General features: G+C 45.2%; 1 protein-coding gene across 5 annotated transcripts in view; it reads left to right on the top strand.

Annotated features, from left to right (window-relative positions):
• The window catches only part of FARP2 (FERM, ARH/RhoGEF and pleckstrin domain protein 2), a 105,443-nt gene that overhangs the window by 4,461 nt on the left and 73,183 nt on the right, over nt 1-27,799 (top strand). For all 5 annotated transcript variants that reach the window (XR_005783156.1, XM_040450385.1, XM_040450387.1 and 2 more), the window contains exon 2: nt 10,842-11,073. Coding sequence is in view for 4 of the 5 variants with exons in the window: in XM_040450385.1 (XP_040306319.1) it covers nt 10,870-11,073 (204 nt within the window). In the remaining variant the exon portion in view is untranslated. The remainder of the gene's footprint in view (nt 1-10,841; nt 11,074-27,799) is intronic.

Genomic DNA, 27,799 nt, shown 5'->3' with positions numbered 1-27,799 from the left:
ACAATGTTGTAAATAATTAATTGGAAAGTGAATATTTATGTAGAATAAGAAAAAGGTACAGATTCAAAAAAGCTGAGAATAACATCACTAAATGGCATATTTGTTCAAAAGTATCATATGTGTTTTTTAATTGTCTCTTCATGTGATAGAGAATAGAAAGAACTCAATGATCCCTCTCACACAAGTGATCAAAAATATTTATCGATAGGATGCATAAAACATGGTTACACCTATGGACAGTATATGTTTGCTGTTTCTAGGACAGCTATAGGTGTGTGTCTCAGAAAAGCAGGAGTTCTGATAAATTCAATTCTGTACAATTCCATTCAAAAAGTAAAAAAATAATCTGTGCTATGTTGATAGACCTACTACATTAACATTTATTTTTCTGACAAACAAGAACGTCAGTTTTATCTACTTACAGTTTAACATGTGTGACGATAATTTTCCCACAGGTGAGCATCTGGCTCCCCTTATTTCAAACCTTGTTTCTTTCCCATAGCCCATGCACCGCCAGTGCTGGGCACCATCAGATGTGTACAGATGGCCTCAGGCCCCCAGCCCTGCACCTTTGTTTCATGTGCCCCTGGTGGGCAGGCGTAGTGGGTGACGCCAGTGTTCCCAGAAGCCCTACCTGCACTGAGATGGCAGGTGGTAAGTGTACAAGAAGTAATTGCAAACATACACGTATCCCACCAAATCCAAGCTAAATGTGTCTCCAGCTCCTTGTGCCCTGAGCTGCATCCCCAAAATGCCAGCAGCCCCTACTAAGCTGCCTGACGTAAAAGGAACAAGGTTGTAGTGGAAAGCGGCAGCAGCCTAAGTTGATTGCAATCAGAATGTGCTCTGTGAATTTTACAGAAGGCTACAACCATAGGCACACTTTGCATAGGGCCTGTCCTAGGACCTTGGAAGGGGCCAGTGCATGTGGGGGGGGGGGGGCCAAACCAGAGGCAGAACAGCTTTAGAGGTATCAGGCTTTTGCAAGGGCAGTTGTGTCCCTGTGCTCGATGCCAGATAACACGATAGAGGCACGAGGGTTGAGGGTGCTCAGCGCACCTTCTAGCACCCAGTGGAAGTGTGTTTGAGAAGGAAGAAGCAACACTAGGGAATTTTACAAGTTGTTTCAATTACTAGGCTTTAGTAACTCTTGCCTCCTTCATAATGAAAGCCCTAAACGCTTTTGATAGTAGTTGATAAGATGCATGTTGGGGGAACAAGTCTCAGTACCTGAACAAGAAATCGATTCCAGGGAGTGCTTAAAGATATTTTTATTTCAGGGGCACCTGGGTGGCCCAGTCAGTTAAGCATCCATCCGACTCTTGATTTCAGCTCAGGTCATGATCTCATGATTCATAGGATCAAGCCCCACATCTGGCTCTGCACTGACAGTGCAGAGCCTGCTTGGGATTCTCTCTCTCCCTCTCTCTCTCTCTGCCCCCCTCCCAAAAATAAATAAACTTTATTATTTTTTTTTTAATTTTACTGAACTGTTTTAGAAGAACAAGTACACTTCCTAGACTAGAGATAATAGCTATTGCATCTTTCTCTTGGAAGGTGAGCGGTGACATACCATAGGTACCCCTACCATTTAAGACTCCTAAAGCAGGTAGTACTTGTGCAGTAATCTGCAGAAAAGCCATCTCATTTAAAAGTGATGTATACATATCACTGGAGGCAATTTGAAAATTATAGAACGTTGGAAAAAGAAATAAAAATCAACCTTCTTTCTCTCCCAAAGATAACCACCATAACCATTTTTAAAATGCATGGATATCAAGTCTGGCTCCTGGACCATGGACTAAGCATGCTCCACCCTGGCTCTCCCACTGCCTGTGGCTATAAAGCCTGGACAGCTGCAGGGAACTGGTGTTTGAGGACTCTGACAAGTCAATGGTGACAGGAGGATTGGGAACAAAGGCCAGAATTTGAAGAACTACTGCACCAGTAAAGAGTTTCCTATTTTTCCTCCAGGATTCCCCAGCCTGGTCTCAGAGTATCTGAAACCCAGAGGTGGGCACCAGATGCAAACAGAAAGTGCTGTAGGAGAGAATGGGAGAAAGCTGCTGGTTTCCTCCCCTCTCCCCTGTCCGCCAGTCAGGCTGTGGTTCTGGAACCTGCAGACACCTAAAACTCACAGGGAGTCCAGAAACCCCCATTGCTGTTTTCTCCCAGGCAAGGGTGCAGGCACAGGAAGTGCACAGCGGAGCCAGTAACTAAAGCCCCAGGTTTCTGGCTGAAGGACTGAGAAGGGGAGCTCCAGGCAGCCGGAAAGTATACCAGGGAGACTTGGGAGAGGGAAGAGTTCAAGAAAGTGACCCCTGAAATTGCTTTGAACTTACGGCCTCAACGCTGAGCTGGGCACGTATGAGTCTGACCCCGAAGAACTTGCCAGAGGCTTTGGGAACTCAACTAAGAGGTAGGCCACGGCCTGGGAACCAAGCTGGCCTCTGGATGATGGTACACAAGGAGGATGGAGCCTCTGAACATGGAACTGACGCTGAGACCACAGCCTGCGGCCTGATCCCAAGCAGACCTGTGTCTGCTAAAGCAGAAATACCCCAAGTGCACACAGTATTAAAAATGGCCACAATCCGGGGCTCCAAAAGTCCACAGTCCTATCCAAAAATACATAGCATACACAGAATCGGGAAAATATCCCCTCAGAAGACACAAGACAGGCACAAACCAAGGTGATACGAATGTTGCAGGTCTCCGACAGAGACTTTGGCAGAATTTTGGCTCCCGTGACCTTCACCTCCTGATGTTACTTCTAGGAATATGCGATGGTACAGCAGCTCAGTGCCAGCAAGGACAGGGGTCTCAGTTCGCTACCCAGACAGCTGGGCGGGCCTGGAAATACATTCTTCCGTCTCAGACCCCACACCAGCTGTCCCCTTGTGCAGACCTTGTGAGACCTTCAGCAGAGTGCTCTGCGGGTGTACATTGTACCCAGACTTCAGATCCACAGAGACTGACACAATAAAAGGCTCTTATTTAAGCTGCTCAACTGTTAAAGGCTGCGATAAAAAGCTGAAACGCACTTGAAAACAACTGTTACTAAAATGTCCTGAGAAGCAAGGGTATTCTTGAAACAAATGGAAAGGTAGAAAGTGAACTTAAAAAAAAAAGATGTAAAGGAAAAACAAGTAGGAATTTTAGAACTGAAAATACAATAACTGACGTAAAATGGAGTTACAGAGTTAACAAATGACAGTGAACGTATGATGCATGGATGTGCAATATTTTAAACGTTTATTTATTTATGTTGAGAGAGAGAGGGGAAATCCCAAGCAGGCTCCGTGCTCGGTGCAGAGTCCGAGGCAGGGCTCGAATCCACAAACCATGAGATCACAACCTGAGCCAATCAAGAGTTGGATACTCAACTGACTGAGCCACCCAACCGCCCCTGGATGTACAATTTTTAAAGTCAAATTGTTTTGTCCTTTAAACTTGAAGAATTTGCATTATATTGTATTGGACTGGGAGTCAGGACACTGGGCCTTAGTCCTGTCTACACAGGCTGGATCTGTGGCCTTCAGCAAGCGGCTCCATTCTCAGGCTGCTGTCTCCTATGGAAAATAAGGGGCTGGGCCAGCATTTCATGGTGTACACACACTCGCCCTCTCACCTGTGAACTGTTCCAGCGGTTTTCTGGATCCTTAATGTACGCTGAAAATTGTCGCCAGATCTGTTGTTTGTTCTTTCATTTGTTCTTTTTCTTTTTTTTTAACTCGTAGAAAATTCCAAACATCCACAAAAGTGCATATATCAAAAACAGCTCCAAGGATTAACATATGGGCAATAATTTGGGGGGTTTTTTGGGGGGGAGGGACTATTATCTTCTTGACCCCCACCTCAGTGGATTATTTTAATGTAAATCCTAGGTATTATTCCACTATCCAAAAATAGTTATGTATCTCTAAGAGATAGGGTGTCTTCCACCTTCGTATATACACAATACCATTAAAACATCTAGGAAATTAGTGGTACTTGTTAAATCACCTAATTTGAAGGAAGTGCTCAGATTTCCCTGATTGTTCCACAAATACTTGATTCAGGATTCAAATAAGGTCCATGGGGAGCATTTGACAGATAATATCTTTTAGCAGTGTCTATCACCTTCCTCCCACCCCGTCGCTTGCTTGCTTGCCTGCCTGCTTGCTTGCTTGCTTGTTTTTTTTCTTTGCCATTTATTGAAGAAATGAGATTGTTTTTCTTGTAGAATATGCCACATTGTGGTTTTACTCGTAGTCTTTAATCTTTAGGATGTATTTCACTAGTGATGGGTAATGAGGTTACTGAGTTTGAAAGTCACTTGAAGTAATTCCTTTTGTAGTTTAGCTGCTGTCTGAATGTACAGTGAGGATCATTTATTTCATTTTTGAGTTTTGGGGCTTTTCTAAAACACTGATTTCATTTTGCTTTCTAAGTATGTAAAACATTCGGGAGGTTCCCAAGTCAACCCATGGAAACCTTGTGCACTGGAAGAAGAGGTTTCCAGTGCTGTATTCCCGGTGCATTCCATCCCATGGGCAGCCACTGTCAGTACGTTTGGGTTTGTCCTTCCATTGTTGTTTGAAGACAAGCAAATGCACATGTTTCTATTCCAACTCTCTTGTTCATGCTAGAGAACCATAAAGACCTTGCTTTTGTCCGTGAAGATTTTGGTGTTAAATTGGGCAGCTTCATACCAAAGGAAAAAAGGGTTGAGAATCAACCTCTTGATTGGAGGAGGTGGGTGTGTTTGTGCCACCAGTACACGTGCCCATGCATGCGGATGCCCTGCCTGCCCTCCATCTGACCAGCTGTTTCTTGTCAGCTCTTTGAGGCGTTGCCTTACGGCGCGTGTTCTGACATTTTTCTCTCTGATTCCTTATACCGATTGAATTGTTTAGTTGCTTGTTCTAAAAAATACTAGTCATGCTTATTAGGGAATAAAAGGGCCTACCTCTTGCTGTGCTGTAGTGAAGAGGTGATGTAGTCCAGGGCCCAGGAGCCAGGTGAGGACTCCATCTGAACATTGTCAGCAACGAGCGTTCTTGCCAGCGCTGTCGTACGCTCTAGGTGTGTTAGAAACATGTCGTCGAAGTGAGTGCCATGTTCTGCTTCCTTAATTGGTCAGTATACACTTTAGGTTTTATGATCCTCCTGAAAGAGGCAACCAAGGAGGGTGGAAGAGGCAACCAAGGAGATCTTTTGCGTAACAGAATTTTTAAGCAATTCCCTTTATTGTGGACCATGACCAGTGGGTGCTTTTGTCTGGGGAGCCATGTGCTCATTTTCCAGTAGACAGCAAGGCGGCTTAGTGGCCAGGTCCAGGCCGGGCTTAGGTCCTGGCCCAGTCATTTCTGAGTTATGTGTTCTGTGGCAGACTTTTTTTTTTTTTTTTAATAGGCTTTCTGTTTTAGAGCAGTGTTGAGTTCACATCAAAGTCAAGTTGCAGGTACAGAGATATCCAAATGCCCTGTCCCTCTTATGCCTTTCCCACCATCAGCCCTCCCACGCACACACACACACAGAGTAGCACATCTGCTACAACCCGCATTGACATGTCATCACCCAAAGCTTGGATAGACTTTTTGTTTATTTTGAGGAAGAGAGGGCACAAGTAGGGGAGGGGCACAGAAAGAGACAGAGAATCCCAAGCAGGCTCCACGCTGTCAACACAGAGCCGGATGCAGGGCTCAATCTCACGAACTATGAGATCTGATCAGTTGGACACTTAACTGACTAAGCCACTCAGGCGCCCAAATGGACAGACTTTTGAGCTGAATTTTTCCAACTTTGAGATAGAAATATATCACAAGGTGGTTTTTAAAATTTTTCTCGGAATTCTCTCTCTCTCTCTCTCTCTCCCCCATCTCCCACTCGCTTGTTGTCTCTCTCTCTCAAAATGAAAATTAAAAAAATTTTAGGGGTGCCTTGGTGACTCAGTTAGTTAAGCAGCCGACTTCAGCTCAGGTCATGATCTCACAATTTGTGAGTTTGAGCCCCACGTCGGGCTCTGTGCTGACAACTCAGAGCCTGGAGCCTGCTTTGGATTCTGTTTCCATCTCTCTCTGCCCCTCCCCTACTCATGCGCGCGCGTTCTCTCTCTCTCTCTCTCTCTCTCTCTCTCTCTCTCTCTCAAAAATAAATTAAAAAAACATTAAAAATTTTTTTTATTAAATGAAAATATGTAGGTAGGAACGGAGTTTTCTAGTAGGTAGTGCTAAATGTCAGTAGTGGAAATTGTGTCCGGCTACCAGAAATATTTTTAGGAATGAAATCTGCAGAGCATTTCATTCATGGAGGAGGATGACAAAATCTGGAGCCCGTGTAGGGCCTTGGTTCTTCACACCACTGCTTCCCTCTGGATTTCTGGGAGGCTCTCTGGAAGCAGGAGAAGTGAGCAGGGGCTAACATCTAACATTTAGGGCTCCCAGGACCAAAGAACAGCTCACGTGGCCTTGCTGTGTTTCTCCTCTGTCTTGCATACTCTTGCCCTTTAAATGTTTATTTAGAAGCACACAAGGCAAAACAAAGTAAGTTCTGTTAGGTCGTAATTGATGTAAAACAGATTCATTCAGCGCATACGTTTTTCCTTTCGTTTTCTCCCGCGGTCAGCTGGAGGAGGCAGTGGGCGGGGCACGTGACTGCTGAAAGAGTGGCCTCGCGTTTCTGCAGGGGTCCGGTTACGCCGTTTGTTCTGGGGCAGATGGGTAGTCTCTGAGGGCAGCATCGGGGTTCTGTACCCGTTTTCTGTTAAGTTCCTCATTTTCTAAGATTTCTTAAACTTTGAAGCCAAGTAAATATTAAACGTGTAATTTATGCCACATACCGTTATGTGATAGCAACTGTATTTTTCTTTAGAACATAAGCAGTAGGGTACTTCGGGGCCATTTCCTCAATGACCTTCCAGAACAAGAGTGTCTGATGACCCCGAGTCTTAGCTTAAGCTACACTGAGGTCTTTGGACTAGATGAAAATAACTAGGATGTCCATTTGCTGCTCAAAAGGCATGCAGACCTGCACAGATCTCTTGTGGACCAAGAAGTGGTCTTTTGTTCTTAGAAAAGATGAAATAATGTTACACATAATACACATAAATCGAGTATATGGCTTAATGATTATAAAGTGAACATGGTCTAACCAAGTGACGTAACCATGCTGACCATGCCAGAGGGCCCTTCTGAAACCTTATCCTGGAGACAGAAGCCCTCCCACCAAGATGGACCACTGCGAGTTTTCTAGTACCAATCTCCTTGCACACTCTTCTTACAGTGTGCCCACCCTGATGTGCCCCTCAGCACACTGGGGGTGAGTCTTGCCTGTTTTGTTTTAGAAGTATGTGTCTGGACAGGACTCTCTTATTATAATGAGTAGAAGATAATCTGAAGAAATTTTTTCCATCTAAAATTATTAAGAAAAAAATCTATATCAGGAAACCCTGGGTGGCTTAATCAGTTAAGCGTCCGACTTCAGCTCAGGTCATAATCTCACAGCTCGTGAGTTTGAGCCCCACATTGGGCTCTGTGCTGACAGCTCAGAGCCTGGAAGCCTGCTTCAGATTCTGTGTCCCTCTGTTGCTCTGCCCTTCTCCTGTTCCTGCTGTCTCTCTCTCTCTCCCCACCTCTCTCTCTCTCTCAAGAATAAATAAACATTTAAAAAATTTAAAAAAGAAAAAGTCTACATGAGAATATATAATGGAATAAATAGGTGACTTGTTAAAATATGTTTTGGTTGTACAGAAATTTTCAGAACAGTAGCTTAAAAAGGGAAGGATCGGGGCGCCTGGGTGGCGCAGTCGATTAAGCGTCTGACTTCAGCCAGGTCACGATCTCACGGTCTGTGAGTTCGAGCCCCGCGTCAGGCTCTGGGCTGATGGCTCAGAGCCTGGAGCCTGTTTCCGATTCTGTGTTTCCCTCTCTCTCTGCCCCTCCCCCATTCATGCTCTGTCTCTCTCTGTCCCAAAAATAAATAAACGTTGAAAAAATAAATAAATAAATAAATAAATAAAAAGGGAAGGATCACTTTGGTGCCCAGGATTAAACGGCCCATAGTTTCTCAGAAGGACCTGCTCTCAGTGCCTCAGGGTCAGTAAATGCTGTGAACTAACCAAGAACTTGTTCTCCTCTGTGTGCACATTAGAGACGCCTTACAGGTGGTGTCTTCTTTGTTCACATCCCATCAATTTTGCATTAACTACTCACATCGGTGAAATTGAAAAAGCTCATCCTTCTGGTTCTCAGAATCTCATCCCACATTTAATATTAGTGGCATGAATATTAGTGATTTTCCAATGTTTTCTGTTTGTGACCATAGTCTGTCTTTCGCTGCTCAGGCCTGTATGGTGCATTGCCTGACGAGACAGTTCATGTTCCTTGATAACACTGCTGTGAATTAAATAAATGCTTAGCAAACATTCACAGTAAGAATTTAGTTCCTGCTGTCAGGGTGCATACAACCCGGAGAGGGGATTCGAATATGATGGGTAACTGCTAACCTGAACCAGACCTGTGCCTGTCCACGAGGGGCAGTCCGTCCTTGTGCAAGAGTGGGGGCGGGAGGTGTATTTGGCAAAGTGACACCACCTTGTCACTTTGCTCATACCGTTCTTGGTTCACTGTCCCGGGAGGTTTTAGCTTTCTTGTGCTTTGCCTGCTTGTTCGACAGATCACACGTGTGTGGAAGTTCTTGCCCACGTGGGCTGGAGACCTTGTCTTTGCTGGGGAGGGTTTAAGTGTGTGGTAGAGGTGGCTCAGCGGGTGACTGAGAAGTTTTTAAACTTAATTCAAGAGACAAAACATTCATGAAATGGTTCTTCTTGATAACAAAGTAAGCATGGAACGGATGAAAGGGCCAGGGGAGCCAACAGTTAGGTTGGCACATGAGGGAATGGACCGGAAATTTAGATTAATTCTCTAAGAAATTTACCGCACATTAGTAGAATGCTTGTCAGAGGTAAGGGAGTGAGGTAGTTTTCCCAGCAGCTCCACTCTTTCTTTTTTTTTTTTAATTTACTTTTTTATTTTTTTAAATTTACATCCTAATTAGTTAGCATCTAGTGCAACAATGATTTCAGGAGTAGATTCCTTAGTGCCCCTTCCCCATTGAGCCCATCCCCCCTCCCACAACCCCTCCAGTAACCCTGTTTGTTCTCCGTATTTAAGAGTCTCTTCTGTTTTGTCCCTCTCCCTGTTTTTATATTATTCTTGCTTCCCTTCCCTTATGTTCATCTGTTCTGTGTCTTAAAGTCCTCATATGAGTGAAGCCATATGATTTTTGTCTTTCTCTGACTGACTAATTTCACTTAGCATAATACCCTCTAGTTCCATCCACGTAGTTGCAAATGGCAAGATTTCATTCTTTTTGATTACAGAGTAGAACTCCATCGTATATAGATACCACATCTTTATCCATTCATCCATCGATGGACATTTGGGCTCTTTCCATACTTTGGCTCTTGTCCATAGTGCTGCTGTAAACATGGGGGTGCCTGTGTCCCTTCGAAACAGCACACCTGTATCCTGTGGATAAATGCCTAGTAGTGCAATTGCTGGGTCATAGGGTAGTTCTATTTTTAGTTTTTTGAGGAACCTCCATTCTGTTTTCCAGAGTGCCTGCACCAGCTTGCATTCCCATCTGCTCTTTCTTGAGTAAACGTCTCGAATTTGTTTTTTGTCATACTGTGCTTCACTGATCAAGATTTTTCTTTAAGCTGACTTTCAAACATAAATACACATATTTAAGAAGTAAATTTGTCATAAATAGAGAGTAGCTAGATTAATACAAAGGAAAGCAAGCTGGTATTATTAGATTCTAGCTGATACTCAGCCTCTTCTTTCTTTGTAAAAACAATGACGTGATTAACCCTGTTCAGCTTTCTAGCTTGAAGCTAGAGAAGTTTCCATGGCATGCCATGGAGGACTGGAAAGGGCGGAGGGCATCGCTTGTGTGCTGGTGTCTGCTTAGCAGGCAGCGGGTGCAAGAACATCGTGAGAACAGGTAAGTGGTGCTGGGAACGGCCTGGCCTGGGGCCAGTGCCCCTCACATCAGGCACACAGCCCTCATGTCACTCTGATGGCCTCCATCCAGCCTGGTAAGACACCACTTACAAAACTGGGAAGCCTGAACCCGGCCCAGACCAACCTGGGCTGTCCTCACCTGGCTGTCCTCACCCAGCACAGGGAGTGGCCTACTGAATGGTGCCCGTCGTGCACTGCACTTGCTGTGTGGCACCTGCTCCTCTTTGCTGAAATGTACCATCTGGCATTTAACAGTGTACCATCAGCACAGCAACTCTCTGGGCTGCTGGAGCCCAGAGGATGTACCGGGGGACTCCAGGCGGCCAGACGAAGGCACAGGCCACTGTTGGATGAGGTCTTGTGAGTTACATGAGAGGATGCATTGCCTGGCTTGCAGAAGCACCAGGAAATAGTGTCTTTGTGAACAGTGTTTGTTATTTTGTGATCCACAGATCCATGTATGAGTAGAAGGTAATCTTGTTTAACTCTTTGCTTTAATGTAACTTAAGACACCTAGAAGTTGCAAAATTAGAGCAGAGAATTTCTGGGCACCTGATTTTTTTTTTAATATCTAAATAACTTTGGGGGCGCCTGAGTGGCTCAGTCGGTTGAGCATCCGACTTCGGCTCAGGTCATGATCTCACAGTTCATGAGTTCCAGCCCCACGTCAGGCTCTGGGCTGACAGCTCAGAGCCTGGAGCCCACTTCAGATTCTGTGTCTCCCTCCGTCTGCCCCTCCACTGCTTGCACTCTGTCTCTCACATTGTCTCAAAAATAAACAAACATTAAATGACTTTCAATGACTCTTTGGGGTTTTTTGTTTTGTTTTAGAGTGCTCTTCATTCTTAGCTGATGAAGAATGGGGGAGATAGAAGGAACATACAGAGTCTTGCAGACTCCAGGGACACGCTTGGGCGCCCAGACCCCAGCGGGAGTGAGCACCCTCGAACCTGGGCAGAACCTCTTGGCAACCACAGCACGGGCATCAGCCAGAACACAGGAGAAGCACCTTCACCTCCGAGTGAAGCTGCTGGACAACAGCATGGAAATATTTGACATTGAGGTAAGTAGTGATATTTGGAGGCATATTTCCTTATACTTTCTAAAAGTCAAGTATGATGAACCACATTCCATTTTGCTGATCAGACTTGGCCTATTTATCAAGCTGACCAAGGGTGGTGTTGGTAACACTAAGATCCTTGGAAACAGTGATTCTGAGTTTCTCCTTTTATTTGAAAAGTGATATTCTCCTGTCTTTCCTTTGAAATTCTGATACAACATGGCCCTTCTGTTCTTCAGAGAGGCTGGCTGACTGCTGTGGAGCACGGACTGGACCCATCCAGATCTGCCCACTGTGTGTCAGCTCCTCTCTGAAACATGGCGGTGATTGTAGTCCCCTCTTCTCAGGGGCTGTGGCAAGGACGCGTGCAAAGAGCCTGGCACACAGGTGGTGGTGCACAGTAACATTCAATTTGTTTTTCTGTATCAACAGATACAGAAAACATAATAACGTTTTTATTTTGAAAATTTCCTAACAATAGATTGCACTGATAATGTTGGCAAAAACAAGTGAATATAGCAAAAATGTGTAAATGTATCATATAAGTGTATGTGTGTATATATGTATCTAATCAATACTTTTTAGACCCACATAATACTTTAGAAAACACTGATTTTCTAAATGGTGTTAGAATGAGTGTGCTTTTTAAAATTATTTATTTTATATGTAATGCACAAAGATAGTCTCTCTTTTCTAATTTTTTCATAATGGTTTAAAGTAGTATCTTTAGAAGTTTTTTTCTGCTCTTAATGTCACAAAAGGAAGGACAAGAGAATGAATTTAAACTTTAGCAGGAGGCTTATTTGTGCTTAGAGATTGCTGTCAAGAAGTCAGGATGCTACACAGAAACTAAGATTACTGAGCTGGGGGCCAGGCTGTGATGACCCTAGAGGAAACTTCTTGGGGGCTCTGGTGGTGCCTAATTCAGAACGCATTGCATGGGAAGGGGAGGAGGGAGTGAGGGAGGGGGTCAGTGGTGGGGAGCTGGAGGTCAGGGCTGTACCCCAGTCCTCTTGCCTGGGGTCCCAGGCACACCAGCCTCTCTTGCCTCTCCTGCTTGAGTGTTTGATGGTAAGCGTCTAGTGCCTAGATTCATAGTATCTGAATTCAGAGGACCCCGAACACTCCTTTTAAGGTCTTACCTGAGGAGGAAATTGAGTAGCATTGCATCAGGGCGGTAGTAATTGAAACTGGTAGGACCTGTCTGTCCAGCTTCCCGGGTCACTCCCGTGTTGCCAGAGGCAGCCTTTGCTGGGAAGGTAGTCCAAAACAGGCTACCTTTGAATGCTGGAGAGCTAGAGGCTGGCTGTGGGCTCTCTTTGGCAGCATTTCCCAGCCCCGCGTGGTGCTCTTTGATGAGTCACCTGCAGGAAATGGGCTAAAGGTGTGCAGGGCCAGCTGGACTCCCAGATCTTCTCCAGCCAGTGCTCTCAAGAGTTCCACCGTCTAGCCGTCTTCTGATAGACACACCCACTATGGTCTGGGCTTATAACACTCTCAGAATGTTCAAAAGAAAGAACGGAGGGGAGGGGAGGGGAGGGGAGGGGAGGAGAGGAGAGAAAGGAACACAAAGAACTGAGCTATTCAGAGCTTACTTTCAGAGCATCTTTTTTTATCCTGCCTAATAGTCTTTATCAACTAAAACTAGGCCCAAAAAAGAAGAAAGCACATATTTATTGTGGAGTCATAAATAACACATAGCCCTTCTCTGATATACACGCCATCGCTAAGTGTCTGGATTGCTTTATTCGTCAGCATTCAGAAGTGGCATTTTGTAAAGGTTTCACCATATTTAGAACTTGTCAGAGTTGAGTAGGTTGAGATTATTGTGTTGGGGAGGAAGAATTTTCTCTGCCCTTCCAGATCTGTTTGGCTAGACCAAGAATCAGATTGACATGAGACAGATCAACCGGCAAACATCCAACTTAATATCATATGTATAGGGAATCCACAGAGATGGAAATTCCTAACACAGGCAGCACGATGCTTATATGAGCTCAGGAGGGGGGTTGGGTCTGGGACAGGAAGGGGAGAGGAGATGTCTGGGAATAGGGGTTGACTGTCGTGCAGATAAGTGTCTCAGGTGAAGAGTCTTTGTTAATAGTTCTCTTCCTGGTGCAGACAGTTAGTTGGGGGGTGGGGGGGGCGGTGAAGAGCTTTTCCTGAATCTGCTGGGTTTTTATTGCTTTTAACTCAAACTAGCGTTCATGCCACAGTGGCCCATCTTGGGGAGGCCTGCCCTTGGCCCCTATAGTTGCTTCTGTTCATCAGATGGAATCATCATCTTCACTTCCCTGCAGGTTGATATTTTGGTAAGCCTGTCGGAGTCACCAGAAATTGCAGAATCACATTGCTGCCACGTACCCCGAGTTGGATGGAGTACTTTTTGAATGATGTTACCCACTAACGCATACCTTTTAGGAGGAGTTAGAATTCAGTATATTTTTTTGAGTCATTTGTATTCAGCTTCCAGGTACCCTGTCCTCTACAACCCTGTCAGTGGATTTTGTTAAGTAACAGACCACTCTAAAACCTTGTAACTTCAAACAGTAAATATCAAATGTTTCCTGCATGTTTGAGCGTTGGCTTGGGAGGGTCTTCTGGTCTGGGCCGGCCTGGAGGGCCTACCATGTCTGGCACTCCAGCTAGAACCTCTTTCCACCCTCCAGGGAGCTAGCTTCTCCTTATTTGCACCGTGATGGAAATGTTCTCAAGAGTGGAAGCTGCCAGGTCCCTGGATGCTTGGGGTTCATGTGCTGTAACGCCTACCAAGTTTAACTGATCAAAACAAGCCACCAGGCAAGCCCAGATTCAAGCAGGGAAGAGTGGGGAGCAGTAGAGCTACCTTGTAGCGGGAGTGCCGAGGAATTTGTGACCATTTTATTCGGCATACCACAACGGCTGTTGCCAGTGGATCAGGAATGCATCTCTGGAAAGATGACTGTCTCTGTGAAGTTCTAGTATCTCCCATCAGTGGGCTGGTCTCGTTTGCCGGGCGACATGCTTTGTGGGGCCTGCCCCAGAGCAAGCCACGTGGCCTTCTCTGGGGGGACATGCTTCCCCCATACCCCTCTGTGAGATTCTGGTCCAAGAACACAGGCTTGTCCTGATCCATTCTCCCCAGTGTCTCCCACGAGCCATGGCTCCAAAGATGTAAAAGATCCAGAGATGGAGGCTGGTTGCCCCTGGGGCCCCATCACTGATCCACCACTGCTTGTTCCTTGACCACTGGTGACCAAACTGACGTTGAGTTCCCTCCTTGGTGAGTCACACATAGAAACTCCACCAGGTGAGTTAGCACACAAAGAAAACTTTATTTGCAGCAGAGAAGGAGATCACGGGAAATAACTTCCAAAGCCGTGACCCTCGAGCAAGGGTGGCTGGGTTCCTTTCATTTAGGGTTAGGATGGAATATTCAGAAAGGGGAGCCTCGTCATCCCGTGTAGAGGCGGGCACGCGGTCACACACGGGCCTTAAGGAAACCTTCCGCGTACACACACGCTGTGTGTTGTAGAAATGAGGCTTGGGCTCTTCCTTGGATGGAGGATGGAACGTTACAATGAGGTGAGGGTAACTGTCGGCGGCTCCGTGGGTCACTCCATGGTCCGTCTGCGCAGGTGTGAGTCGGGGGTTGAGCTCACACTGGTCTGGGTGGTCTGGGCGGTCTGGGCCCCCAGAGCCCAGACTGTCGTTACTGCTTGGGGGAAGTTCGAGTTTCCTCCACGGGATGCTTTACCTGTTGGGTCTTGTGCCTGAATGAGGAGATGAGGGGGAAGGAAGAGCTTCGGGAAGAATGGGGGATGAAGGTCAGGGGGACAAGCGGGTGGCAGTAGAGCTCAGGTCTCAGGGTCCTGCAGGTGACACTTGCTCCGCCACCCTCTGCCCTTTAGATCTGAGCTAAGAGACACAGGTTGTTGTCTGGGATGGCTCACACTCGTGGTATGGGCAGCAGGCCCACAGTGCACAGATACCCCCGGCTGGGTCTTTGTTGGCAGCACAGAAGGAAGGTCTTAGTGAAGCCACCCCCTGCCCCAGAGCTTGTCTGAGGTCTCTCTCCTCCTGGAAGGCAAGTCCCAGAGACAAGGTTTTGTCTGAGGCTCTGCCAAGTTATTGATGTGGCACCGTGCTGGCTCGGTAAATACGTGTTGAATGAAGGAAATCAAAACATAGATTGGGTTAACATCCTTTCTTCAAGAGTGTCCTGAATTCTCCCCTAGAGCAGAGTTTTCTGACCTCAGATTCGAGTGCGTGTGTGTTTGTTTGGGGGGGGGGGCCACACGGCCACTGGCTCCTGCACACAGGGAGTTTGAATCACTGGCATTGTGTAGAATCCATAGTTGACATTGAAGGGACCTTTTTAATTTAGGGAAAATTTTGACTTTTAGTTATTTTTGAAATGCTTCTATGTTGTTCAGTGAAAATACAGAGTAGCTCAGCCCGAAGACCTCCCTGTTGGGGTTCACGTCTCTTCCCGAGCAGTGTGTGCTGTTTCGTGTCTGTCTTAGTAAGTAAGATGGCATTGGCCATCCTCGTTACAGTTTAAGAAAGGTGAGCTCTGCAGGCCCCCAGTTGTATCTCTTTCTCCGCTCTCTCTGGGTGTGCGGACGCACCGCGTGTCGCGTCGCTGTGTTGACCGCCGCGGTGACAGCCCATGTTTCCAGCACTCCAACTGCCAAGGAGGAGCTGGGGGGCTCGCTGGGTGTGGGGAAACTTTGTTCCGGCCCCTTCTAGGGCTGGATCACGTGAGCTTGTCCAGTGCTTGTTGCCCGCGAGTCCAGAGGGCTTACAGCCAGAAGCCAGGGTCTGCTCTCGTCCAGACAGGTTTTAGTGGCGTCGATGGTAAAGTCTTCAACAGCCTCGTTGAAGTAAAGTTCACGTCCCACACAAGTCACCCATTTGAAGTGTGCGCTTCCACGTGGCTTAGTGTGTTCCCAGACGGGCAGCTGCAGCGGTCAATTTGAAAACATCTTCGCCGCCTCAGGAAGAAACCTCACAGCTTTTAGCTGCCACTTCGCTGCCCTTGTCTCCTTTCGCTTCAGCTGTAAGCGGACAGTAGTCTGCGCCCCTCCTCCATAGACCGCGCTGTTCTGGACATTTCCTGTGAGTGGGACTACGTGTGTTCTTTTCTGACTGGCTTCTTTTCCTGAGCATCACGTTTCAGAGGTTTGTACGTGTGTAGAATGTGTCAGCACTGCTTTCTTTTCTGTGCCCGAATAATGCTGTGTATGGATAGACCACATTTTGTTTATCACTCGGCAGCTGACGGACACTCCACCTTTTAGCTGTTAGGAATCGTACTGCTGTGAATATTCATGTGCAGGGTTTTGTGTGGACGTGTGTGTTTCTCTTGAGTGTGTACCCAGGAGTGGAATTGCTGGGTCACATGGTAACTATTAGAGGAACTGCCACACCATTTTCCAGAGTGGCTGGCTGTGTCTGGGGCTCACCCACCAGCAGTGTGTGGGCCTCCAGTCTGTCCGTGTCCTCCCCTGCACCTGTATTACCTGGTCTCCGAGTTCTAGTCATCCTGGGGGGTGTTAGGTGGTAGCTGATTATGGTTTGAGGTGAAATTCTAGAAGTTTATTTTGAATGGTTACTTTTAATGGTTAAAGAAGGGAAAGTTTTGAGCCAAAAACATGAGAACTGTACCAGTAAACAGTTATCTCCAGAGTGGTTCCTTGGGTGGGTTTTGGGTACTTATGAAGTTAACCCTCTTGCAGAGCCCTGGTACACATATGGAATGAACATTTTTTTTGTTTGTTTTTAAAGTTTATTTATTTTGAGAGAGAGAGAGAGAGAGAGAGCATGCATATGTGAGCAGGGGAGAGAGAGAGAGAGAGAGAGAGAAAGAGAATATCCCAAGCAGGCTCCAAGCTATTAGTGCAGAGCCCGGCATGGGGGCTTGATCCCAGGGACTGTGAACCACGAAATCATGACCCGAGCCAAAATCAAGAGTCAGACGTTCAACCGACTGAGCCACCCAGGTGCCCCCGGAATGAACGTTTCTACATCACAAGGTTGTGAGGACCACCAAGAAAGCACAGCTGAGGGCTGGCCTCAGTGTCCCTGAGATGAAGCTGGCGAAGAGTGGACGCTGACTTGGAAGATCTGTAAAACATTTTAAAGTTCCCTTTAGAGTTGTCTTGTAAATTTAAAGAACTAAGGACTGATACACTGTATTTTTAAATCAGTTATTTCTCTCACTTAATTCATTTATAAGTAACCACTACTTTGACTACCCTTGTCCATATAAATCGTTTGCTGCCCGCAACGTATACTTACGAGGACTTTGTAAGATAGGAGGTGAGATAACACTTTGTGGCTCTTTCTTCTGATGACTAATGAAGATAAGATACTTTCTGTACACAAGGCACTTACCTAGTGGTTCCGGGAAAGGAGAGCAGCCTGCACAACGGAGTCTGGGGAGCCATCTGCCTAGGCTTCCGTCATGTCTCATTTTAAGTGACATTTGACATCCATTGATGGGGGTTTTAGCTATGCGAAGGTCAGTCAGCGGCCGGTTTTTTGATCTAGTAAAGTCTTGATTTATTTTCAGTGAGTTAAATGAATTTTGTGGTTTTGAAAATAGAAATCTGGCCTCAGCTCTAGAAGGTCTTTTTTTTTTTTTTTCTGAGCCATAAAAGAAACCATCTGGAAGCCATGTGTCAGCTTGTCTTGTCCTGTGTGCAAAGTCACAGAGTAGAAATGCTTTCAGCTCCACACCACGTTAAGCGTGGAAAGTGTCTGAGTGTTGGTGCGCTAGAGGGAGAGGCCTTCTGCTAGACTTCAGGGCAAGATTTCTAAAACAGATATTCTTCTAATTGATAATTCACCACCAGGTTTAGGAACTGATGTGAATTTTAGCTTTTCTGTTATCTGGAAGCTAATAGTGTGGAAAAGGTGATATTTAGTGATTAAAAGAACAATCTGGGGTGTAGTTTGGGTGTGTGAGACCTCACCCACAGAAGTGAATGTTCCGTGCCTTTGCCGGCAACTGGGGAGCAAGTTCTAATGAATATGAGGTTTCTTGATTATTGTTAATCTGTTTGCTCACATTCCCCTTTTCTTTATCATACTCAGAATTTTTGGAGGAGGCTTACTTTTTTTAAAAATTGGAAAAGCTTTAGATTAAATACGTGACAAGTTGGAGGACAGTGTCTCAATCCTGAAGTTCCGTGCTAGTTGCTATTCCAGTAAAAAGTTAATGTTTTCCTTCTGGCCAGGAAGAAATAGTCAAAATTCCAGAAAGTATCGTAGCCAGATGTTTGTCATTGCTCCCACATGAACATCCTAAATATGGCAAATAAACCTCCTTAGAACTTATTTTGGTGTGATCTCAGAAGAAAAAGGCAGTAATTCAGCATCTGAATTTGGAGATAATATAGGCTCTATACAAAAGCTCTTATGTATTTCGAGTATATACAGCTATTATAGGACTCTGTCCTAGCCTCAGAACCCTGTTATTTTGTCTGAGAAAGCTGATCTGTTCCTTTGACCATGATGCCCAGGAATGTGGCCAGGTGGTACAGGGCAGAGATGTGGATGTTTTTATCCTCAGTGACTGAGACGTGTCATCAAAGCTGCTGGTGCCGGCTCCCCCCGCCAACCCTAATGCGCGTGCATGCACACATCTCGAGGTCGGCATACACAGTCTGTTGGATGTGATGTTGACGGAGGAGGAGCTAGACCAGCAAATGGAAAAGAAAAGGGAACTGTTGTCCTCCTGATCTTTGTACCGGTGAGAGTCCCATCACCACCGAGATCTCTCAGTGTCTTGGCGGAGGGTCACCTGGACGTGGAATGCCACTTCTTGGGCACCTCAGTTCTGGCAGTTGGCAGTTTTATCTGCTATCGTCAGCAGCCCCAGCAGGATATGGGAATGAGACGGAATGAGCCCCCAGGTGACACAGGTAGCAGCTAACCTCTCCAGCTGGGAGCCTGCTCTTGTGACCACCCCCATGCTGTCTCCAGAAACCTTGTGCTCTCTCTTTTTTTTTTTAATTTTTTAAACGTTTTTATTCATTTTTTGAGACACAGAAACGGTGCAAGCAGTGGAGGGGCAGAGAGAGAGAGGGAGACAGCAAGACAGAATCCGAAGCAGAATCTCGAACTCACGAACCATGAGATCATGCCCTGAGCAGAAGTCAGACGCTTAAACTGACTGAGCCACCCAGGAGCGCCACCCTGCCCCGTGCTCTCGTCTTACCCCAGTGATGCTCTCATTTCTCATCCCGAATGGTTCTGCTTTGGCTTGTTCCTAGAAGGCTGAGGAGCTGAACATATACCTAATTTACTGACTTGGCCTTTGACTCATGGCTCCCTTCAGTTCTTTTCACCTCTTCCCCAAAATTTCAGATGCCTGCATTCTTGGCCCACCTCCCCACAAGTAGGTGACCCACTTGAGGGTGATGCTTGCCTGATGAGCTCTTCTTTGGGGCCCCCTTGCCCAGCATTCTTGGTCCCCCTTTCCTCGGCCAGCTTCTTTCTCTCTGTCCCTAAAGAATCACCACACAGGGGCACCTGGGGCCTCAGTCAGTTGAGTGTCGGACTTCACCTCAAGTCGTGATCTCAGTTTGTAAGTTTGAGCCCCACGTCGGGCTCTGTCCTGACAGCTACGAGCCTGGAGCTGCTTCGGATTCTGCGTCTCCCTTTCCGTCTGCCCCTCCCCTGCTCGTCTTCTGTCTCTCTCTCAAAAATAAATAAACGTTAAAAAAAATTTTTTTTTTAATGAATTGGTTAGTCCCTGCAAGGGGCAGCCTTTAAAAAAGAAAAAAAATCACCACACAGGGCAAGTGAGGACCAAGTTTTAAATCTCAACCCTAGGCCTCTTGACGGCGTATAGAAGTGCCTTGTTCCAGGTCTGGGGACAGCTTTGATCAGGTGACCCATCTGGAACTGTGGGATGACATGGTCCATGTCTCCTCCCACTGGGGCCATGTGGGTTGCAGTTGAGGGCAGTTCCCAGAGGCCAGAAAGGCCCAAAGTCCTCCAGTGCAGGCCTTCCCTCGGCTGCCCTGCTAGTCCCTGTTGCCCTGGGCTCAGCGCAGTGTTTTCTGGATGCACTAGAATTCAGTCTTGTTCTGTTGGGAACACTGAGGTTGTATATGTTGTCATGGGGACGCGTGTGGGTTTCTTGAGGGTGTGTTCCTAGCATAGACTTTGTGGTTGTGAGATGTGCCCATTCTGGCCCTGCCCAGGTCATGCAGGACGGTTCTGCCAGCCAGTTCTCCTGTCATACGTTCCCTTCCTCCACACAATGCCCCCCGGACTGTGTGCCTCTCTCCCCTCCTGTCGAGCTGTCCCCTCCTCCTCTGTGGAGGACTCTTACCCTCTCTTACCCTCCAGGTCCATCCTCCTGCCACCGGCTTGACAGGAGGGACTTGTCCCTCCTTCCTGCTGCTACAGTCTCCAGGGGCCTCGGCACCGAGCCGCAGACTTGGCTTACAGGGTCTTGTTGGCAGGGGTCTCAGGTGATTCTGGGCAGGACCAGGGCCTGTGGCTTTAAGAAGAGTTGGTATGTTCTGGAACGTGTACCCTCCCCACCTGATTCCAACCTTTGTGCCCTTTTCTCCTGGCCCTGTCCTTCGTTCATTCGTTCGTTCGTTCGTTCTTCATTCACCCACCCACCCATCCATCACTGAACAAGATTCAAAAACCCTCTTCTCTGTACCAAGAAGGTCCAATGTTGTTTTCACAGCCAACTTGGAGTGTCTTCCTGTGGAGCATTTCTAGAGCACACCAGCCCCACGGTTCATTATCAGTGTTAATGGTCACTTCCAGATCCAGAAAGAAACCAAGATTCTCCAGAAAACTAATTGTAGACTTATAATTTTCTCTTTTTTCAAAAAGAGCATTCTGCTTTTTTACTTCTTGTATTTTTTAAGTGTATTTTTTTTTTTTTTTTTTTTTAGTGATTTCTACCCACAACGTGGAGCTCAAACTCACAATACCAATGTCAAGAGTTGCACACTCTTCCAACTGAGCCAGCCAGGCACCCCTGCATTTTCACTTCTGTAGAGTGTTTTGTACATTTTTTATTACTCTCGCACGATGACGTGCTCACTGGGGTCAGTGTCCACAGAGAAGCTGTGCTCTGGCGAGGTCCCTCTCGCTTCTCTGCTGCTTGCTGAACTGACTGTGGCTGCAAGACCAACCAGGATGTCACTTGGGGTTCCCGATGCTCCTGGTTTTAGATGGAACTCATCTGCAAAGTAATTCAGTTTCTGTCATACAAATAATTCGTTGTAGAGAAATAGAAAAATTTAAGTGATCCATGACCAAAGATAACTACCCAGAGGGAACAGCCATTCACATTTTTCTGAATATCTTTCTTTTACTTTTTACCTACCACATATATTAAATAAAATTGGAATCAGATTTACATGCATTTTTGTAGTCTATTTTTAAATTTAATGCACTGTGAATATTTTTCTGTGTAATTACTCTTTAAAAAGTTTTTAATGGCTACAAAGTTTTCTGCTTTCAATTTCTCTATAATAAGTCTTTATACACATTCTTGATTGTTTCCTTTAGATAAATATGTACAGTAGCAGTCCTACACCAGAGGGTGTTACGCGTTTTTGTGAGGCTGGGACAGGTGCAGTGAAATCACTCTCCTCCGCACCCCCAGTAGTGCTCACCAGCGCCTGCTTCTCCCCCTTCGGCAATGTTTCTTACAAGATTTTTTTTTTTTTTTTTTTTTTTTTTTTGCTATTTCTTTCTTTCTTTTTTAAATATTTAGTTAGTATATAGTACAACAATGATTTCAGGAGTAGTTTCCTCAACGCACCAGACCCACTTAGCCCATCCCCCCTCCCACAACCCCTCCAGCAACCCTCAGTTTGTTCTCTATATTTAAGAGTCTCTTATGTTTTGTCCCCCTCCCTGTTTTTATATTATTTTTTCTTCCCTTCCCTTGTGTTCATCTGTGTCTTAAAGTCCTCGTATATGTGAGATCATATGATAATTGTCTTTCTCTGAGTAACCAATTTCGCTTAGCATACATACCCTCCAGTTCCATCCACGTAGTTGCAAATGGCAAGATTTCATTCTTTTTGATTGCCAAGTAATACTCCATTGTATATATATACCACATCTTCTTTATCCATTCATCCATCGATGGACATTTGGGCTCTTTCCGTGCTTTGGCTCTTGTCGATAGTGCTGCTATAAACATGGGGGTGCATGTGCCCCTTCAAAACAACACTCCTGTATCCTTTGGATAAACACCTAGTAGTGCAATTGCTGGGTCATAGGGTAGTTCTATTTTTAATTTTTTAAGAAACCTTCATACTGCTTTCCAGAGTGACAGCACCAGTTTGCATTCCCATCTTATAAAAATTTTTAATAAAATCTCCAGTTTAATGGTCAGGAGCCTGGGGCGCCTGGGTGGCTCAGTCGGTTACGCGTCGAACTTCGGCTCAGGTCACGATCTCACGGTCTGTGAGTTCGAGCCCCGCGTCGGGCTCTGGGCTGATGGCTCGGAGCCTGGAGCCTGCTTCCGATTCTGTGTCTCCCTCTCTCTCTGCCCCTCCCCCGTTCATGCTCTGTCTCTCTCTGTCTCAAAAATAAATAAACGTTAAAAAAATATATAATAAAAAAAAAATGGGCAGGAGCCTGTTTTTTATAAAACTTCTGGTTTTTTGTTTTGTGGGTCTAGGGAGGATTTTTCTGGTGTTTGATCTGCATCATTTTTTTTGTTTTTTTTTTTATTGTGGTAAAATACATGCAACAAAAATGTAGCATCTTAGCCACCTTTTTTATGTTTTTAAATTTATTTTTGAGAAAGGGAGCACATGAATGTGGGGGAGGGGGGGAGAGAGAAAATCCCAAGCAGACTCTGAGCTGTCAGCGTAGAGCCTGACGCGGGGCTCAAACCCACAAACTATGAGAACATGACCTGAGCCAAAATCAAGAGTCAGACAATCAACTGAGCCACCCAGGCGCCCCTTAGCCACCTTTAAGGGCACACGGCTCAGGGGCCTTAAATACATTCACGCCGCAGCACGGCCATCACTGCCATCCTCTGTGCAGCTCTTTTCTTCTTGTAAAACTGAAACTCTGTCCCCATGAGACACTGACTCTCCGTCCCCCATCCCCAGCCCCTGGCGCCCACCCTTCTGCTCTCTGTCCCTGTGAATCTGACGACTCTGCGTGTCTTCTCATGACTGGCTTGATCACGGAGCCTAATGTCCTCAGGGCTCCGCCATGTGGAAGCAGGCGTTAGAATTTGCTTCCTTTTTAAGGCTGAACAATATTCCATCGTGCAGGTGGACCACACCGTGCTCCTCCGTTCATCTGTCAGTGGTGCTTCCATATTTCAGCTGTTGGGGATAACGGTGCTCTGGACGCGGGGGTGCAAACACCTCACAGAGACCCTGCTCTCACTTCCTTGGAGTGTACACCCAGCAGTAGAATTGCTGGATCGTGTGGTAATTCTGTTTTTAATTTTTGAGGAATCCCCGGGCTATTTTCCACATTGGCTGCACCAATTCACATTCCCACCCACAGTGGATGAGGGTCCCATTTCCTCACATCCTCTCCGACACTTGTTTTCTGTTATTTTGATAGCAGCCATCCTAATGGGTGTGAGGTGGTGTCTCATTGTGATTCTTGTTTGCATCTTCCTAGTGATTAGTGATGTCACACATCTTTTCACGTGTCTATTGGACGTTGGTAGATCTCTTATGGAGGAATGTATACTCAAGTCCTGTGCCCCTTTTTAAATCAAGTTGTTTGGAGTTTGTTGATGAGTTTTAAGAGTTCTCTATATATCCTGGATATTAACCCCTATATCAGACACATGATTTGCAAATATTTCTACATTGTATTTGAAGTTTAGAAAAAAATAGGAGGTTAAGAGTTAGGGAAATAGCATATACATTGTATTTAAAGTTAAAAAAAGAGATGGAAACAAGAAGGAATGCTGGAGACTTCACAGAAGTGACATCTACAGTGACGAAAAGGACAGGAAATGGTGGAAATCACACATGAGAATTTGAGACCTAGGAAACAGACTGTCAGTGTGGGTTGAGCTGTGCTTACTGACCCAGAGGCCCATAGGGGCCGCCTTTGTTCAGCTGGTGTGTTTCCTCAGCACCTGCCAGGCACCCTCGTGGAAGCCGGAAGTGCATAGGTCAGCAGGATGGACAGTGGGCTCAGCCTTCTCGGTGCTTCTTCTGCAGCAGGAGTTTGACAATGACCACGGCGAAACACAGAACACATAGTGCTAGGGAGAGAGACAAAACGGGAAGGGGACAGGAATGTGGGGTTTGCACTCTGAGATAGCAAGGGAGTGGGGCTCAGACCTCTCTTCTCAGGAAGAGTGTTCAGGGTGGTTGGAACAGTGGCCTGGAGGTGCAGGCAGAAATGCCCCAAGGGCATGATGACTGGACCAGAGCCAGGTCAGGGCTGGTATGGAGAGGAGGAGCAGGACAGTGCTGACCATCAGTTTCGTCCTGGAAGGATTTTGAAGCAGGAGCCCACAGGATTTGCTGTGCAGAAGATGTTGGCACAGAAACCAAAGAGCCAAGGTGATGCCAGCTTGGGCCTCAGATAGGGGTCATGAGGAGAGCTGCTTTGGGAGGACGGTCGGGAGCTGTTTGGGGACACAAGGAGCCTGAAGTGATCCTCAGCATCTGAGTGGAGGGTCCTTGCCGTGCCCTTTAGTGACCTGCACTCTCATACACGAGGGCAAGGACAGCCATTGCTGTGACCTTCCCAAGATGCTAGTATTGCCCTTGTGTGGTGCTGTGATTGCGTTCATACTGGTTCATGTCAAAGGACGAGTGTCACAAGTGTCATGCTGTGGGCCAGGGAGGCAACTTTTTAAAACTATCCTCAGTCTTTGACTCCTGGTTGCAGTAATTATGGGGCTTTTATTTTTAGAGATTTTGACTAGTCATTAAAGAGAAACATGAAAACATCTGTTGGTGCTTCCAAACTGCTGTTGTTGGAATGCTGTGGAATGTTCTTGTGCACACGTGTTATGCTTTTATGTGTATAATTGTATAGTTTATATAACACAGCTTCATTTTGCCACAGTGGCAGAGAGGATCCCAGCCCTTATTCAAGAGCTTTTTCTGATGATGGTGAAAAAAGAAATATTTTCTTCCTTAATCCACTATCTTAAACACCTGCCTGGAACTAATAACCTTCTCAAAAGCTTCAGTTTAGACTTCTGTGAAATAAGTCCATTGATAAACTAAAATGTCTTTCTGAAATAAGTCTCATGTTCCTGATTATGAAAAATACATTCTTAGTTTTCTGTACTTAAATATTCATAATATTTCTTCATATCATCATAACTTTACTTTTTAAATTTGTTTCTCACTAATATGTGGCAGTATGCTTTTGGCAGGGGGGCATGTATTGGTATTTGAAACTGGTAAAGTCAGATTTTTATAGCAGAAGAAAAACCAGTTTTTTCCTATTAAAGTAGTTTTTGTTAAGACAACTCAGAATCACCTGAAGGCTCTGGACGTTGCTGTTCTCCTGGAAAATATGCTGAAAGATACATGTTAAAAATACATAGTGGGGCACCTAGGTGACTTAGTTAAGCGTCCGACTTCAGCTTGGGTCATGATCTCATGGTTCATGGGTTCGAGCCCCACATCAGGCTCTGTGCTGACAGCTCAGAGCCTGGAGCCCGCTTCAGATTGTGTCTCCCTGTCTCCATGCCCCTCCCCCCCTCTCAAAAATAAATAAAGATTAAAAAATTTGTTTTTAAATACATAGTGAGCTCTTTCAAGTCAAACTTCTGTTAAATCAAGAACATTCAGCTCTGTAGTTGCTTGCTTTTGGCTTTAATTTACATCAATCTTCCATCTTTTAAAACCACACAGAATAATAAAAACATGACCTAAATGTCATTATGAATGCAAATTGTAATATGAAATGAAATTATAAATTAGGTATAAGTAGTAACATCATAAAAATTGAACTTGTTAGTGTATTAACATAAAAAATAAAAATAGGTACGGGGCGCCTGGGTGGCTCAGTTGGCTAAGTGTCTGATTTCGGCTCAGGTCATGATCTCACACTCTATGAGTTTGAGCCCCACATCTGTGCTGACAGTTCAGAGCCTGGAGCCTGCTTTGGATTCTGTGTCTCCCTCGCTCTCTCAGCTCCTCCCCCGCTTGTATACTCTCTCACAAAAATAAATAAACTTAAAAAAAATAAAAATAGGTACCTTGAGAGAGGACAGACTCTTGCTGAGAACACAGGCTTTACAGTGGGTCAATTTTTTTCTTACTGGATTTAAATGTGGAGACAAGTAAGAGCACTAGAGAAAGTAAATTGTTTTTGGAACGTTGTTTCCATAAAGTTCTGGAAAAACAAAATTTCCTATTGCTGTAGATTTTCTGCAGTTTAGAAATTAATGCTGTTATTGTTAATTATTCAAGTCAGTTGGGTTTATAAAATAATAACTTTTTGTGTTGTCTTTTTGTTTTGCATTTTCTGCCCCAGGAAGTTTCTGTATGTATTTTTTTAATTATAAAATTGATACACGCTCACAGTAAAAAATTCAGTCAATATAAAAGAGTACAGAGGAAAAAAAATTTCTTACTCTTTTACACCCCAAAATAGCCTCTTTGATGTTTTGGTCATATTATCCATTTAATTCTTCCTGACCATTTTCAGTCTTGTTTATGCACTTATGTGCACACACACACATCATCCATAATATCACTTCTGTCCATGTAATTACTTTAGCACTGAGGAGGTAAATTAGCCATTGGTAATGTGTTCATGTCTATTCCTCTTCTTATCTCCTGTAATTGTTTTATGAATGTTGACACTAGATTCACTTGTACAGAGATATTCACGGTTATAGCTTGACGAGGATGGCACTGTTTTCCTTTTATAAAATGTCCTCTTTCTTTTGTTCTAGCGACTTTTTGGCCTAAATGCAACTGTGTATTCTCTAAGTTCAGGTTTCCCTTGCTTTTCTGTTGTTGTTGTTGTTGTTGTTGTTGTTGTTTACAGTATGCCTGGTACACTCATTGCATAGTTTTATTTTTCAATCTTTCTGAATCATTTGCTTTAGATGTCCTAACCTAATGGCCAACATTAAGTATTTACCATATTCTGAGTGCTGTTCTAAAGTGCTTTGCAGGATGTGTTACTTAATTTCATCCTCACCGTTTGCATTATAATTAGTTTTATACTTAAGAAAACTGAGGTAAAGAGGTTTCTTAAAACTTACTACTATGGGGCGCCTGGGTGGCTCAGTTGGTTAAGCAGCCGACTTCGGCTCAGGTCACGATCTCACGGTCCATGAGTTCGAGCCCCGCGTCAGGCTCTGTGCTGCCAGCTCAGAGCCTGGAGCCTGTTTCAGATTCTGTGTCTCCCTCTCTCTGACCCTCCCCTGTTCATGCTCTGTCTCTCCCTGTCTCAAAAATAAATAAAGCGTTAAAAAAAATTAAAAAAAAAAACTTACTACTAGAATTTCTAGCCAGGACAATTGGGGAAAATAGAAAAGAAGAAGAAAAATTTTTTAAAAGGCATCCAGGTTGGAAAGGAAGAAGTGAAACGATCTCTGTTTACAGATGACATTGTCATAATATGCAAATTCCTAAGGAATCTACCTCAAAAAACCCAAACAAAAAACTATTAGAACTAATAAACAGATTCAGCAGGGTTGCAGGATACAAGATCAATATACAAAGATCTTGGGGCACCTGGGTGGCTCATTCGGTTAAGCGTCCGACTTCGGCTCAGGTCATGA

This window comes from Herpailurus yagouaroundi, unplaced genomic scaffold, assembly GCF_014898765.1.
Source record: "Herpailurus yagouaroundi ecotype Mexico unplaced genomic scaffold, PumYag 202, whole genome shotgun sequence".
Lineage (NCBI taxonomy): Eukaryota > Metazoa > Chordata > Mammalia > Carnivora > Felidae > Herpailurus > Herpailurus yagouaroundi.
The sequence above is the reverse complement of the archived record's forward strand: the minus strand, read 5'-3'. Positions and strand labels throughout refer to the sequence as shown.